This window comes from Syngnathus scovelli, chromosome 1, assembly GCF_024217435.2.
Source record: "Syngnathus scovelli strain Florida chromosome 1, RoL_Ssco_1.2, whole genome shotgun sequence".
Taxonomy (NCBI): Eukaryota; Metazoa; Chordata; class Actinopteri; order Syngnathiformes; family Syngnathidae; genus Syngnathus; species Syngnathus scovelli.
In genome coordinates, this window is record NC_090847.1 from 26,920,001 (window position 1) to 26,935,332 (window position 15,332).

The 15,332-nt window shown below is 45.9% G+C and overlaps 3 protein-coding genes and 1 long non-coding RNA gene across 8 annotated transcripts; 3 read left to right on the plus strand and 1 right to left on the minus strand.

The window, feature by feature from the left end:
- Positions 1 to 145: 145 nt before the first annotated feature.
- snx15 (sorting nexin 15) lies at positions 146 to 2,926 on the plus strand. Its single transcript, XM_049757806.2, has 7 exons — positions 146 to 340; positions 709 to 871; positions 975 to 1,090; positions 1,232 to 1,481; positions 1,550 to 1,711; positions 1,782 to 1,979; positions 2,601 to 2,926. The coding sequence occupies exons 1-7, from the start codon at positions 245 to 247 to the stop codon at positions 2,771 to 2,773; spliced, it is 1,158 nt and encodes a 385-aa protein (XP_049613763.1). The 5' UTR covers positions 146 to 244; the 3' UTR covers positions 2,774 to 2,926.
- Positions 346 to 14,608, minus strand: LOC125990565 (uncharacterized). Of its 4 annotated transcripts, none has more exons than XR_011087839.1 (8): positions 14,511 to 14,608; positions 14,189 to 14,363; positions 13,367 to 13,571; positions 11,463 to 13,242; positions 9,563 to 9,665; positions 2,557 to 2,710; positions 1,535 to 1,680; positions 346 to 1,431 (listed from the first exon to the last, which is right to left on the minus strand). It is a non-coding gene; the product is annotated as an uncharacterized lncRNA (long non-coding RNA). The 4 variants fall into 4 exon arrangements; XR_007489010.2 differs by having other exon boundaries at positions 346 to 964; positions 1,216 to 1,431; positions 11,463 to 13,571; XR_007489009.2 differs by having other exon boundaries at positions 11,463 to 13,571.
- On the plus strand, positions 5,764 to 10,617 carry prox3 (prospero homeobox 3). Its single transcript, XM_049757791.2, has 6 exons — positions 5,764 to 5,908; positions 7,055 to 8,460; positions 8,805 to 8,912; positions 9,217 to 9,329; positions 9,405 to 9,504; positions 9,583 to 10,617. The coding sequence occupies exons 2-6, from the start codon at positions 7,057 to 7,059 to the stop codon at positions 9,754 to 9,756; spliced, it is 1,899 nt and encodes a 632-aa protein (XP_049613748.1). The 5' UTR covers positions 5,764 to 5,908; positions 7,055 to 7,056; the 3' UTR covers positions 9,757 to 10,617.
- On the plus strand, positions 11,878 to 15,118 carry tmem179ba (transmembrane protein 179Ba). 2 transcript variants are annotated; one of them, XM_049757831.2, is made up of 6 exons: positions 11,878 to 11,995; positions 12,768 to 12,964; positions 13,028 to 13,165; positions 13,243 to 13,321; positions 13,397 to 14,413; positions 14,809 to 15,118. In XM_049757831.2, the coding sequence occupies exons 1-5, from the start codon at positions 11,897 to 11,899 to the stop codon at positions 13,586 to 13,588; spliced, it is 705 nt and encodes a 234-aa protein (XP_049613788.1). In that variant the 5' UTR covers positions 11,878 to 11,896; the 3' UTR covers positions 13,589 to 14,413; positions 14,809 to 15,118. The 2 variants fall into 2 exon arrangements, with proteins under 2 accessions (XP_049613788.1, XP_049613772.1); XM_049757815.2 differs by having other exon boundaries at positions 13,243 to 14,413.
- Positions 15,119 to 15,332: the final 214 nt, after the last annotated feature.

Genomic DNA, 15,332 nt, shown 5'->3' on the forward strand with positions numbered 1-15,332 from the left:
TCATATATTTCTACCACTCTTATATTATTATATTCATGTTATTTTAATTGAACCTATATTTGGCGAGAGGGTGTATGCAAAACCGTAAATAAATGTAATTAATGGCAACAAGTAAAAAAAAAAATGTCGAGTTCGAACGTTTATGCGTACGTCATCACGCACGTACGTGGAACACGGAAGTCAGTTGGGAGGCTCTCTCCGTCCCAACGCGTTGTTTTGATTTTGTTTCCCGTCGAAATCGACCATGTCACGGAAAGACGAAGAATTTTACCGATTCTTTAGCGTTACTGACATACGCACGCACGAGAAAGGATACACGGAGTACAAAGTGATCGGAAGGGTCAGTTACGTTCAGCATCCAAACGACTTTGTATTGACTCGTGGTTACGCCATAACTTAACACCAAGACAGTCTTGATTTGATGATGTCCTTTTTTTAAGTTTCTTGTAATCTTTCAAAGTCAAGTTTTGTAATGCCAAACATATTGAGCGCAGTGAATGAGAAGTTGAGATTGTTTCATGACAATCGCTTTGAAAATTCCTTCAGACACAATCAAAGGGGAATCATTGTTCCATATCATAATAGGCCTGAAGGTGGCCTTGATCCTCCTTGGCAAATCCAAACTCATGACTAGCTTCCCCCACCCTGCATAAATGAGGCAAATGGCATGTTCAATCTCAACATGGATTGGATCCTTTTACTTTCTAGTTTGTGCCCAAGCCTTGCCCCGAGGACGTGAAAGAGGTGGTCGTGTGGACGAGGTACTCGGAGCTGAAGAAGCTCCACACCGAGCTGGCCAACACCCACCGGAACCTGTTCCGAAGAGAGGAGGAATTCCCGCCGTTTCCGACAGCACAACGCTTTGGCAGAGGTGGGCTTCCGGGAAACAATTTGACATCTCGGTTGTCTCGTCTTTGGTACGTGAACGACCACGTTGTGACGTTTCCCTGTTAAACTGAAGTTCCTGTGGGCAGGAAGATTTGATGAGGCTGTGATTGAGGAGAGGAGGAAGGCTGCGGAAGACATGCTGGTCTTCTGTATGGGCATACCCGCACTCTATAAGAGCCCACACCTTATTGACTTCTTCAGGGTAATTATGTGGAGCATGAATCCATAAGAACAGTTAGTGCTGTACTGATGAGCTTACGGAAGTTGGCACGTCTCAAAGAACGGTACAAAACACTCATCCGGAACAATATTAATTTGCTGACGTACGTTTTGTCCTCCTCAGGACGGAGATATCACGAGGCCACAGGACCCCTCCCCCGACTCCGTCGCCCTACCTCCTCCTCTCATCCCCCTCCCCAAGCGGAGAGCCTCGGACTGTGAGCCGGCAGAGGAGGAGGCCGGCAGGGAGGCCCCCACTTTGCCCCAGGACCTGGGCACCAATCTACGGATTGACATGGGGAAGCCGGAAGTGGCGGCGGAGGCCTACAACGAGATGAGTGAAGGGGGAGAATGCGCCGAGATGGACGACAGAGGTAGGGTACATTTTTCTCGCCTTGACTTCGAAGCCGTTAAAGTAGCAGCTCACCTTTGCAACCTCTAGTCACGTCTGCAGCCAGAAGGTGCACATCGCAAAGGTCTCAAGAGGAGGTTGAGTCACTTTTCGACGTGGCGGCCGAGGTTTGCGCCTCACCACCAAAGGAGGATGTCTGGCCCGTGCTTTCTGACAATGACCTGGAAGTGTTTGATCCTTGCTATAAACGAGGTGAACTCACAACCAGAAAGAATCCGCCATTGACCACCATGACTTCTTCTCATTTCTCCTTCTGTTGCAGACAGATGCAAATACCGCGACGACCATTCCGAGTTGTTTTCGTTGCCGATAGGCAATCCGGTAAACGAGGCGGCGATGTATTTGACCCGAGCGGATGCCGAGCTCAAGTGTGCCATTGCGAAGGAGGCGCAAGGAGCAGTGAGCGCCGCCATTTGTGGATACAGGGCGGCGGTGGAAATACTCATCACAGGAGTGAAGGGTGAGCGAAGTGCACGGAATGCCGTTAACACCTAGAAAACTTTAGTTTTCGTCATTAATCCGTTTCTAAAAGTCTGCGTCAAGAAATAAAAAATACAGAAGACAATGCAAAATCAATATAAATGGCTAATTTATCCTAAAGGTCACGTTTATCTTTGATTGAACACAATATCAACATTTAAGCAAATCCAAGTCGTGGTCCCTATGACCATCTTGTAGTCTATTAGCGCCCTCTGTTGTTTGAAAGTCGGTACTGCAGCTAAGATGGATTGCACATAGGTTTAGTGAGGATCAGTCGAGCAAAAGGTTGACTCAAGAAAGAGCCGCATTCCGTTAAAAAAATAAATAAATGCTAATAGACAATATAAATATCGGACACGACAAAAACAATAACAAAAGAGGAAGAGAATAGATCTGATTAGATTAAATAAATAGGTTCATAATTAAAAAGATTAAATTATTAATGAAGCGAGCAGTCTCGTGCTCTTTATCTTTGATGGCCTTAACGGAAAACCGCATCGGGTTCAGCTCTTTGAAATATCCTGTGACCCCCCCCCCCCTCCTTGTTAGCCGCAAACCTGATTTAGGATTCTCCTCGCAACTGTGAATTCTTGTTCTCCAGACGATCCGGATCCAGCGCGAAAAGAGGCCGTCGTTCGTAGGATCGCTCAGTATCTGGAACATGCCGAGAAGCTGCTGGAAGGACACGACTCGCCCACACATGCGCCGGACCTGAAAGGAACACACCTTGTAAAAACAAATACCGAAGACGTATCTCCAAATTCTCAGGACTGACATTTGAAAAACCAAGGAAAAAAAAAAAAAACATGGTGGACACTGGCTGGTTTGGACCAAAACGTTGACGAGTACACTGTAAAGTTTGTTTTCTTGTTATATATGCGTGAATGTCATTTGCACTGATTTCTTTATAAATACTATTTGGAATGATGTCACGGAGTGATTATTTTCAGATGTAATGAGATTTACAAAGGGAAGTTAGGAGAAGGGAGGGTATAGGGGGGGGGGGGGGGCAAAAAAGGTTTTTGAGGAAGCAGAGGAAGCATAACAGTGGCATACAGCCTCCCCGGAGAAGAACGAGGGATGATGGATGAGTGGAAGGACAGACAGCGCTGGTAGGGGAGATGAGAGAAAGAGGGATGCGATTAGAAGATAAGCACAGATCATCCATTTATTGTTGAAGGGATGGGAAAAAGTGACCCTCCCTCGTCCTCTGTATTCAGCCATTTTTTTTTTTTTTTTCCCCTGCCACTTTGAGCTTTGGACGGAGGGATGAAAGCGGGAGATAACGCCGCTCTATCCTGTTACATATCCCTCTAGCTCTCCACCTGTGTGGAAGCCAGAACGAGCACAGACAAAAGAGATGGATGGAGGGAGGGATGGATGAAACAGAGGAGGAATAACATTAGCATGCTGAGTGTCAGCATGCTCTCTTTTTTTTACCCTCTCCCCACCTCTCTCACCATCCCCCCCCTTTCCATCCCTGCTGCCTTTTTCTCCTCACTGGTCACTGCAATTATACCATCAAAACACTCCAGCCCTGAGAGCATAATAGCTTATCACCGCGCATATGTGTGTGTATGTGTGTGTTATCACAAGAGGGATGTGTGTTTTGTGTGTGCGATGATTTAGTGCCATACCATGGTGCATTACCTGCGCATGTATGACAGGGGAAGGGCAGCTGTTCGTACGCAAGCCAATTTACGGCGCGGGGTGTAAAAATTGCTTCTCCAACCTTTTGCCCACAAGCACATGGTGAGAGGCCCACTTTCCAATGCGCTCGACATTAGTCGGGTTTTTAGTCGCACGCCGAGGAGTCATTCCGACCTCCGTGGGTGAAAGTTGACACCTTTGGTTGTCCGCCGCCACACTCTTTTTGTTCGACTCCAGCCCTAGCTTTTGCTGCTTCCTCTTTCCCTCTTCAGCACATACATACACACACTACCCCCCCACCCGCCCCCCTTCCACCCACACACACACACTCCGCCTTTATGAGCTTTATTCATTTCACTGTTCATTTCCATTCACCTTGCCCTCAGCTATTTCGGTGTACTTTTGCACGCCTCTCTCACGCGCACAATTGCATTAGAGTGGCGCTTTGAGATACAAATGAATCCAAATTTTATTTGAAATTTTGAGAAGAAAAAAAAAAAATCATTTAAATACTGTATGGGAATTCAAGATGGGAAAGCAAAGCTTCATATCTGCTTCATGAACCAGTTGTTGTACTTTAAGATCCCTCTAGATGGCAGAGTTGGTTTAAAGGGCCGTATGCGTTCAGCCCAATGTTGGACAGAGTGGCAGTAGGAGCAGCCCGATGTATGTTGACAGGAAACAAAAATGATGGCAAAAAAATAATAATAATTCTGTCAAAATATGGTTGAAATTCTCTTTGCATAAAACACATTACAAAACTGGAACACATGAATGGCATTCCCATTCATTTCAATGGAGACAGCTAATTTGAGCCTTTCTTCTGCCTGTTTTAATTGACGTCATTGGCCTCTCATGTGTAAGAAAATGCGCCGGAAACGCAAGCAACCGCTCAATAAACTCTCCGAGTGTTATTTAGTCACAGGAAAGTAATGCGACGTAATTTGACGGGCTCAGCTGCAGAAACAAGGCTACGTTTACGCGTGTTATCCATCATGCATGTATCACAACGGTTTCAAAGGCCAGGCACGGAAGCGCACATTGTGGCTTGCTTTTAGATGACATCTGAAAAATGATCTTTATCCTGTTTTCTTGCCATTTCCTGCTACCCTCCCATGTTTCCATTGAGCCCGCTGCACTCTCTCATAAGCAAATCAATGGACATACACTTTATGCTTTGTATTGATCCTTTTTATGCACCCTCCACCCCCTTAACAAATTATTGTTGGTACTTCTCACTCTGGTACGCTGTATTTCTAAGCTCCCACTAATGTGTGCATGGATGGATGAGAAGGATAGTGTTTGAGTAGTTTACATAATATCAAACCTGAGAGAAATGACGCACAATTTTTCGGCTTCGGGCTTCACGCGCTTTTTTAGAGGGGACTGTTTTAGGCCATCAACTGCATTCTCGCACACACACACTCACACACACGCTGCCCGTGCACGGTCCTTTGTTATTTAGATCAGATGCAGCCATCATTGACCTTGTTATCTCCTGCCATCCTCCCCTCTGCATGTTTCTTTTTACGATTCCTATTAATAATAATTGACTAGCTGCTTGTATGTCAGCCTCATCCACATCTTCATCTAAGCCCCATAAACTCGACCTCGTCGGAAGCCGGCGTCCATCTGTTGTTCGCCAGCCTTCCTGGTTCCATGACAACTGAGGGCTTTCGGTGAGTTGCCTTCACCGAAGCAGAGGGAGACAATAAAAAAAGGGGTGCTAATGTGAAGGGCAGCGATGACAACATTAATTAGTGGGAGCGAGAGATAATGGAGGCGAATTATTTGCTATTTTTTTGGGCAACTTCCTGTATTTTAAAGTACACGAGTTCCGAATCTGGGATGCATACTTCTACTCAAGTACTGCCATAGTTAGTGAGCCCAACTATGGGCGGAGCAGAGTCATCAAGTGGACATCAAGAGCAGAAGCAGCAGCATTGAAGCATGATGACACACTGTGCCAGCCGAGTACAGATTGTTTTGCCGAGGGACGGGAAGAAGTGGATCACGAGAGGGGGCGGTTGAAAAATACAAAACAACACGGCCGAAGAGCTGCGGACTCACATGTCCGAGCCCTCCCACCCCCTTTTCCTCTCTGTCTCTCTCTCCCCCCCCCCTTTTTTTTTTTTTTTTTTTAACCACCACCATCAGCAGCATCATCGCGGGTGCCAGCTGAGGACAGTCGAGCGAGGAAGAGCCGCACATCAGCAGACACCTGAGCGGAAAAGCCTCGGTCGGCTCTGCTGTTTAACGGTGAGTGTTTTGTTTCCTTAAGAGTTTTTATTTTGTGCATTCCAAAAAAATAAAATCGGCATTTTTGAAGTTATTATTATTTGACAATGCGACATCCTCTGTCCAACTGCCAATTAGCTGGCACGCGCACGTATTCCTCGGGCAGATGTTGCCAAGTGTTTTTTTTTTTTTTAAATTGTGATCGATTTATACATAAATTGTCGCAAAGAATAATTCTAATTAAACAAACAAACATCTTGATTAGATTACACCAACATTTTTTTTTTTAAATTTAACTATGTGTACCTACATATTTTGTTTTTGTCAATTTCCCCCATCTACGCATCGTGAATAATATCCCCCGCTTAAATCGAATCTAGTGCGACACGGCTTTCGCGTCCATTTCTCAGTGTTAATATTTTGGCCAGCTTTGCGGCTGGCTTTAAAAAAGCTAATCTGGCCGGCGCATATAAGCGCATTGGCCTGCCTGCCTGCCTGCCATCTGGGCTGTGTTATAGCAGGGAGGAGAGGGCATTTGAATAATTGATATTTAGCTATTTATAGGGGGATTATTCTCTTAGTCTTTCACCAAGGGGACCTTACATGCTCACTATCAATCCATCCATCCATCCGTCCGTCCAGTAGTCCATCTATCTCTGTGTGCGGTGAGTGTATCCATCTGAAGTGGATTAAGGGTGTTATCAGAGCTAAGTCGGACTATACTGATCACACACACACACACACACACACACACACACGTGTGGAGTCCATCTCGCTCAGAAGCAGAGAGCATTGTTAGCCCTCTCACAAGCCTCTCATGCTTCACTACAGTGTGAATCATCCTGTGTGTGCGTGTGATGGTAAACACTCTCTGATCAAACAGTGCTTAACAGGCTGCCTGACCTGATAAGAGGCAGAGGGGAGAGGGGGGCCGGGCGGGCGGGATTGCTGGGGCACAGAGGAAGGAAGGGGCGGCGGGGGTATTTGGCGGTGATGTATGGAGCGAAATGTCACAATTAAACACCTGACAGTTGCCGGCGTATTCTTCCGTTCCGTAAAAATACAATGAGGTAAAGCTTTATTGATATGGCCGATTTGACAAAAAAAAAAACTGCAAAGTCTTTTAAAGTAAATAATCCTAATTTGCGTTTTTAAACTCTTCCCCAGTGATGGACTCCCCCCCAGGCCTGTTTGAAGACTCCAATCCGCAAGGCCGCCCGTTCGGCCCCCCGCTCCTCTCGGCAGACGTGTTTGGAGGTCGCCCTCCTCCGAGTAACTTCAGACCCCTCGGCTTTCCCCTCATCCAGCATCCGCTCAGCCAGTCCTACGGAACCTCCCGCGGCACGCCAAGCGCGCTCCCGGCCGAGGAGAGCGACGTGGAGAGAGGAGAGCGAGAAGGCCGGGAGGGCGACGAGGTTAAGAAGCGAGCGGGCGCCCGCTGGGGTCCGGATTTGGCGAGGGTGAAAAGGATGAAGCTGGAGGAGGGCGGCGGGAGGCGCGGTGGGGGAGGGAGGGAGCTGAGGAGGAGGAGGAGAGCGGAGCTGAAGGAGCAGCTGGACGAGGCCCGGGAAAGACTGCAGGCCCTGCAGAAGAAAGTGCTGAGGGCCTTTGGGGAGAGCAACATGGAGGAAGAGGAGCACAAAAGGAGCGGGAACGGAGATGTGGAGGATGATGACGAGCGGATGTTCGACGAAGAGGAGGACCTCGATGGAGGTCCTCTGGGAAATGAAACCCTCTCCCCGATTACCCCTTTTTATAGCTTCAAGTCAAGGGAGGAGAAGCAAAACAACAAAGCGAGGATGGAGCGGGGGAGAAGCGAAGGTGCGATGGAAGGAGTGGGCCTGTGGTTGGACTGGGACGGAGGGATAAAAGACGAGGACGAGGAGGGCGGCCACAAGTTCGCCCAGGCGCTGAAGCTGGAGCTGGGCAGCGCCGTGGCCAGAGTCATTGACCGCGTTCTGCGTCTGTACACCGACGCGTCCTGCCCCGAAGACGGCGAGGCGAGTGCAAGAGCGGAGGAGGAGGTCAGAGGTCAGGAGGATACACCGGGGGGGAACGACGAAGACGGAGAAAGAGCGCTTCAAATCATGAGCAGCCTGGCGCCTCATGGCGTCCAGACGGCCGATTTGGCATCCCCATTAGTGGCACACAAGTCACCTGACCTCCAGAAGACACACCCCCTCCTCAGCCCGCTTCTCCCTCGACCTCCTCTTCTTTTAGCCCCGGCTCCTCAAGCCAAGGAGCCCTCCTCCGGCCTACCGCCCTCCTCTTCCTCGTCCTTCCACGCCCCTCCCCTGGCCCTCCCGCTGCTCCACTACTCCATGCAGCAGCTCTTCTCCCGCTCACTCCACCACCCGCAGATGCCCCATCTCCCGCCGTCGCCGCGCAAGGATTTCCTCAGCTCTGACCCCTACCTAGAATTCCCCACGCACCCGTCCTTTCCCCCGCTGCCCCTGCTCGCTCCCCTGGGACCCTCCCTGGTGCGCCACGCCCATGGGGGCCGAGAGAGGGAGAGGGGGGTGAGGGGAGGGGGCATGATGGACGGAGGAGAGCTTTACCTGAGCACCGGGGGAATATCCTTTTGTGGAGGAAAAACTCGGCATGATTATCTTTTAAACTCGGGATCGGAAAGTACCCATACCGGGTGTCCGGTACTGCTGATACTAGCTACCGATACTTGACTTCTGATATTAATTAAGTCAATATACAACACTTGTCAAACCTCAAGAGAGTTTGCACTTTGGTTCTCAAGCTATTTTGAACCCCTTAAATTGTTAATAATGCATAAAAATATATCGACATGAAAACATAGCGTCGTGAAGACATCACTGAAGGCCGACGCTTGAAATCGGATTGGGAACGGAATAGATTGACCGTGAATTGAAGAGCATGTCTCCTTAACCTTCCTCATGTATACACCCAGGAGGGCTTGTCTCCTTGCCACCTGAAAAAAGCCAAACTCATGTTCTTCTATGCTCGCTATCCCAGCTCCAATACACTCAAGACATACTTCCCTGATGTCAAGGTGTGTGCGTGTGTGCGCTAAGAAGGCATTCTGATCAATATTGCGTTTGTGGAATACGAGTTAAGCAGCAGAATTCACTCGCTTTAAACCAATTGGTGTTGGGGCGGCCATTTTGCTGCTTGCTGTGGAAAGCAAGTATTAAAATGGCCGCCCCTTGACATGGATAAAAACAGGTGGATTTTTGCCTGTTTAATTCATATCCCAGAACAGTTTCGACTAGTTCGACTTTAAATACCATGACTGAGTATTCGTACTTGGTTACTTCCCACCACTCACAATTTGTTTCTATGTTTTGTCTGTCCAGTTTAACCGCTGCGTGACCTCCCAGATGATTAAATGGTTCAGCAACTTCCGGGAGTTCTTCTACATTCAGATGGAGCGCTTTGCGAGGCAGGCTGTCCGCGAGGCTCTCACCCGGTTGGTTTGCTTTTTTTTTTTAAATGGTGAAGCATCGAAAACGTTATTTTTCGGGTCCGTGTGTGTTCGACCCAGGGACGGCGCACCTCGCAGAGAGAATCAGCTGCGAGTGGGCCGGGATACCGAACTTTACCGTATACTCAACATGCACTACAATAAGAGTAACATCTACCAGGTGAGGTTAAGCTGTGCAAGTTTCTATATACCTTGGGAGCACAAAAAAATGACTTTACCTTTTTCTCGCTGTTTCCAGGTCCCGGAGAGGTTCATCGAAGTGTCCGAGGTGGCCCTAAGGGAGTTCCACTCGGCCATTTGGACAGGCAGAGACAGCGACCCCTGTTGGAAGAAAGGAATATACAAAATAATCTGTAAACTTGACAGTGGCGTGCCAGATGCCTTCAGACTGCCTGGTTGCCCAGTTGGCTAATAATCGTTTTGAAATACATTGGTGCCTTGAGATAAGAGCCGCCGTATCTGGGAGTCATGTCAAGATATGAGCCAGATACTTCTTTAAATTCTATGTAATTGTGTGACTATTGTATTTTTTTTTTTTCTTATGGAAGATGAGTTGAGATTCAGGTGCTTTGAGTTAGGAGGACGGTCATGGGATGAATTTAACTTGTATCTCAAGGCACCACTGTATACAAGATGAACATACATGCATGCACCAACGTATTCCTTCAGACATAAAAAGACGAGTTTGTACTCTACATTTGACGTTTAAAACCGTACAGGTTTCAGTCACGATGTTTACACATACTTGAGTCTCTGTTTTAAATTTAAAGGAGCTCTATCATCTTATTTTATGCTTTCTGCGGTTAATTCTAAGCATATATGTGATTATATACTACCTTTGGCACATTTAATTTGTATTTGAACATAAAAAATATCAAACAAAATAGCATGATATGGCTCCTTTAAAGTCCTTTCTTGTGTCTTTGTATGTATTATAAAACATTTCAAAATTATTGGTGAAATATGAGGACATTCAGTACAGCGGATTTATAATCAAACTGTCTGTTCACTGCAATAATATATTTAAAATGACACATGAACTCTACAAAGGTTCAGCCTGCAGCTATTTTTGTTGTTGCTCTTCAATTTTTGACTTTATTTGTGATGTAGCTTCAAGTGAATGTGTGATGTATTTGCATTTTGAATTATAACTTGTTGCTTTCTATTCTAAATGTACAGTGAGCGTATTCTTGAAATCCGTGCCTCATTCTAATAAACTCATGTGAAACTGGATGTTTAAAATGAGCAGTGAATTAAAAAAAAAAAAATGTCAGGGGGGTTGTTGCTGTGTCGGAAAGTTTCTTGACGCTTTTCCCAGGTTGGCAAATGACAACGCCTGCTTATACATAACCTCAATCCGATTCTCACCAATGTTTGTCCACTTTATCGTAACGTTTGAGAGAAGTATGTGACCCAAAGCTAATCTTTGTGCATGGCAGCCAGTGTTCCAGTATGTCGAGCACTCAGTGTGACCAATTGTTCACATTTCCACGCATTTTTACCGGGGGAGGGAAGTAAGGGAGATTAAGAGAGAAGTTGTCTCACTACATGACCGACATCTGAGTGAAGTTCAGCCATCTTAACCTGACGGAGGACATTTTTCCCATTCAATCCCAGCAACCTGAACTTAAAAGGTCAGTTCACTCTTCTATGGGCATCTGATGAGATGACACATATTCAAACGGCTGTTTAAAATTCCGTTATATTCTCGCTCAAAGTCAGCCGGCATCGGGTCCAGGAATGTAGCTGGGAAGAATAGGCAGTGAAAACAAATGGATGGATGAAAATCAATTCAGCAATTCACAATGCACTTTGCAGACAGGCCATGTGTTTGAATTGCTGTGAGAGAAAACAATTATCTTGTTTGGAGGGACAATCCATACGTTTTATTTTCCATTGGGTTACGAGGAGCTAAATTGGGTGCTATGTTCTTTTTGGGTATAAAAAGTTAAAAATTTACAGTAAAAGTCATAGTACACGCGAGCTGTAGTACAAAGACTGACCGATGTGAGGCAACATGGGCTTGCAGACTGACAAACGAAGCCGAAATTAATGAAGCTAAGCTAACTGTTAGCTTGTACGGCGGGCAGTTGTTAACGAAAAAAATAAAATAGTTACCGTTGTAAACGATTCGCCTCTCCTTGGCTTGGATCAGGATATTTTGGTCATTGTGTACTTCTTAGTCACTGTGTAGACTTTATCTTATTTCCTTTTTATTTTACAGTGGGATACTGAAATAAGTTTTTCAACAGTCTGGGCGCACAGTCAATGCGTCATTGCTGTCGCGTAATGATGACGCGGTGATGAACGGCTACAATAATTAGTTGATAAATAAATTAATTGTTGTAACAGTATTCTGTTTTGTGGTGAGTATGTTTTAACATTTGTGTCGATTTATAAAAAAAAAACTCCGTATATTAATTCAATGCCCACAGCTTTACAGTTACTTCCGCTAAGCTTTTATTTTGAAGTGTGTTTTTGAAGCGGATGTTTATCGATCTCAATCACGCTGTCTTGACCACAACAGAAGAGGAGAATCTGGCCGTTGGGTAATGATGGAGCTCACCGGGCTGTTGCTTCTGGAGCTGGTGCTGTACGCCAGCTGCTTCGTCTGCGGGATTGTCACCGCCGCGTCCCTCACCATCGTCCAGGTGACTTGACACACCGATCAACGCGCCGTTTACAACTTTAAACGCCATTTCGTCACCATCCCCTTCCGGGGAGAAGTTGCCTTGACAGAAAGTTCTGAGAACCCCCCCCTCCCCCAAACCAGTCAAGGTATCGCTAATTTTCCACACACCGCAGCATGTTAACTTGAAATAAACTGTTATTTATCAAGCTTGTTCGTCATAACAACAGTCATGGGTTCAGATGCAATCATGTGACCACAGGGTCCTCGTGCCCCATTTTGCCGGACCCGTGCAACCGTCTCACCAGCAGAAAACATTCGGATGCTGCTGTTTCTCTTCATCTAAATTGATTACTGGCCACCATTAGGGTCAAAATGTTCCAAACGGTTCTCACCGTAGTAATAAAAATACATTTATTTGACATGTCGCGATTGAAAACAAGTGCTTTGTCAAACGTCATGATCACGTAGCATAAACATTTATGTACAGCTACAACAACAAAACATAAATACATCCAGGCAATATCATAATTAAAAAAATAAAACACATTAGGATAAAAAAAATCTTATGTCAAGTTAAAGCAATAACAGTAAAAATACATTTTAAAAAGCAGATGAAAAGGGGAGATGACATCATATAAAAGTCAAACAGGAATCCAATGGAGTGATGCAAAAAAGTGATACGATGTCATCTAACTAATTAGGACCGCACAAAACATCATAACATAACAAATGACAATTCTAATTGAGGTTGTAAACAGAATTCAGTGAGGGATATTTACAATCTCTTCCAGGGTAATTTTGGAGGGCTGTGCATGCTGTATGGAGCTGTGAGCTACAATGCGACAGCAAGCGTCCTTGGGGTTCAGGATACCAGCTCAGCCTCCCTGTGCTACTTTGTGTCGGCCATATCGGTAATGGTGGCCGTGCTGTGCTTCTCGCTCTCCCTGTACTGGTTGTACGCCGTCTGCATCGACGGTGACGCTCGCAGGTAATCGAAAATAATACACACACACACACACATGCATATATATATATTTCTGTCTGAACGCAGGGAGGTCGTGTGGATGAACGTGACGGTGGGCATGAGCGGCATCTTTCTCTTCTTCCTCCTCATCTCGGGCTGCGTGCTCAAGATCGGGCGAGATACGCTTTGCAATTCTGTGACACGCAGCGTTCCCAACATGACCAGGTAGTCTGCTCGCTTAAGTTTTGCTTTCTGAAGGATATTGCAGATGAATGATATATTTACTTCGGATGCATATGAAGCTGCGAGGAGGCCCAGACAAAGAAATGGGTCAGTCCGATTAAAGGAGACAACTTTTTCACCGGACTGCAGAAGGCGGAGGTCAGCATTATGTTCAATCAAGCTACTAGAATACATCATGGCTACCTGCTAATCACCAGTATACTTCTTCTCAAGACTGCTGTGTGGGTGAACTTCTTCCTCTGGCTCCTCATCGGCGCGCTGATCTTCATTCAGAGGCGCCAGAGCTTGGGGCCTAAAGTGATCACAGGAGGTCTGGGCGGGCCGACCGGCGGGCTTTTCGGTGACCCGGGGGTGACGGCTGCCGAAACTGAGCCCTTTTTCAACCACCCTGCTAGGCCACAGTGATGTGGCGTTGAACACACACACACACACACACACACATACTTTTTTGTACTGACTGTATGCACTTAATTTCATACATATTGGCTAAATAATATATTATGTATTTAATGACTCTGGCAAGTAACGCTTTAAACATAATGTAAATTGTCAGTTGATTTTGAACTCCTGTTCTATTATTTCATGAAATAAATTCTCCACTTTAAACACTTTCTTTTATTTTGGCATAAAAACAAGTTTTGAATAGTCCTCTCCGTTAGGCCAGATAAAAAGGTATTTGTCTCCCTCTGTTGGTCAAAATGAAAAATGCAGTATTGTTTGAAGCGTTGTACTGAGTTAATTGGATCCAAGGAAATAGTTGTCCCTTTCCTGCATGCGTTTGCGCTTTGAAATGGACAAATCTTGTCAAATGAGGTGTTGACTTTTCTATGTTGAAAGCCGACATTTTGTTGAATCAGCATTCCAAGTGTCATCACCAAGATCAATGGAAATAGACTTAATAAGCTTACAGTTTGCCTTCTCGCGGCTCCCTTTCGCTCTCGCGTAAATGTCTAATCCCTTCAGATTACCAGACTGTACTTGAGCTCGAAGGTTAAGAATACTCACTCGACGCTGACAGGAAGACGCCATGGGACGAGACGCGGGGAGGGCTTCTTCCATGGCCTAAAGAAGTAGTGTATTTGAAATACATTCGTTTTTCAAGTACACACCATTTTCTGGCGCGCAAGACCAAAGAAAAGAAGCACTCTGGAGCAGACCAAGGAACGTCTGGAAATTGAGTCTGAAAAGACAGGTACCAGGATTATTATAGATCTGACTCTGGAACCCATGGTAAGATATTCCACACTGTAAAAAAAATAAAGACAATTTATATTTGGGGCGGGGGGGCTAAAACAGGAATTCGAAGTCAAATTTAAAATCTATTTACATTAATACCAACGGTGTTTGTTAGCACAACAAAACCGAGCAAGTAGTGTGCCCCAAAACCTTTTTGCTGAGTTGTGACGTCATCCACCAGGTTAAGCCCCGCCTTTTAAAGCCACACACATTCAACATCACATACACGGCAGCGTTGCATGCAATGGCGCCCCCAAGTGGACAAAAATAATGCCTGCCCTTCACGTGTATATTGGGTTGATCAATTCTAAAAGCAGTTCAGTTCATAATTCCATACATCCATAACGAGCCATCACACTGACCTTTGAACTGTCGTCCCGTTTCACCAGGAAATGTCTCAAGACCAGTTTGACTCCGTGACGGTGAGCGTGGAATCTCTGCTGCGCGACGCCAAGCGGATGCAGACGCAGTGCCGTGAGCGTAGCGAGCAACTGTCGCTGGCCGCCACGCAGCTTCGGGTGGAGTCGGCGGCGCTGCGTCAACAGTGCGAGGCCTCGCAGCTGGACATGGTGCACATTCGCCACCAGCTGGATGAGCTGATGGAGACCAAGTTAGCCTACGAGGCCCGCGAGAGGCAAGCTCGCAAACTTAGCAAACAGCTTTGAGGAGGAAAGAAATTAAACACTTTTGGAAATCAAACTGTGTAGCTGTATTTCATTTTTGAATCGGTTTGTTGTAGAATTTGCATTCTTTGAGTGCTGGCCTCAAAGACGTCAATATTTTTCCAACATCTGGTTTGTAGTGATTATATTTATTTTTGTATTAAACTTTCAAATTAATATTCTAATTTCGACCTAATAATTTCTTCATAATTCGCTACATGGGTGCAATAGTCTGTTTGACCACAAGGTAG

Bases quoted from the DNA above. Each gene is read 5' to 3' on its own strand.
- snx15 (XM_049757806.2), top strand. From the start codon at position 245: ATGTCACGGAAAGACGAAGAATTTTACCGATTCTTTAGCGTTACTGAC. The intron at 872-974 runs GTGGGCTTCCGG...TCCTGTGGGCAG, and splicing joins AGCACAACGCTTTGGCAGAG to GAAGATTTGATGAGGCTGTG. The intron at 1,712-1,781 runs GTGAACTCACAA...CTTCTGTTGCAG, and splicing joins TGATCCTTGCTATAAACGAG to ACAGATGCAAATACCGCGAC.
- tmem179ba (XM_049757815.2), top strand. From the start codon at position 11,897: ATGATGGAGCTCACCGGGCTGTTGCTTCTGGAGCTGGTGCTGTACGCC. The intron at 11,996-12,767 runs GTGACTTGACAC...AATCTCTTCCAG, and splicing joins CGTCCCTCACCATCGTCCAG to GGTAATTTTGGAGGGCTGTG. The intron at 12,965-13,027 runs GTAATCGAAAAT...GTCTGAACGCAG, and splicing joins ATCGACGGTGACGCTCGCAG to GGAGGTCGTGTGGATGAACG.
- prox3 (XM_049757791.2), top strand. From the start codon at position 7,057: ATGGACTCCCCCCCAGGCCTGTTTGAAGACTCCAATCCGCAAGGCCGC. The intron at 8,461-8,804 runs ATATCCTTTTGT...CCTCATGTATAC, and splicing joins TTTACCTGAGCACCGGGGGA to ACCCAGGAGGGCTTGTCTCC. The intron at 9,505-9,582 runs GTGAGGTTAAGC...CGCTGTTTCCAG, and splicing joins ATAAGAGTAACATCTACCAG to GTCCCGGAGAGGTTCATCGA.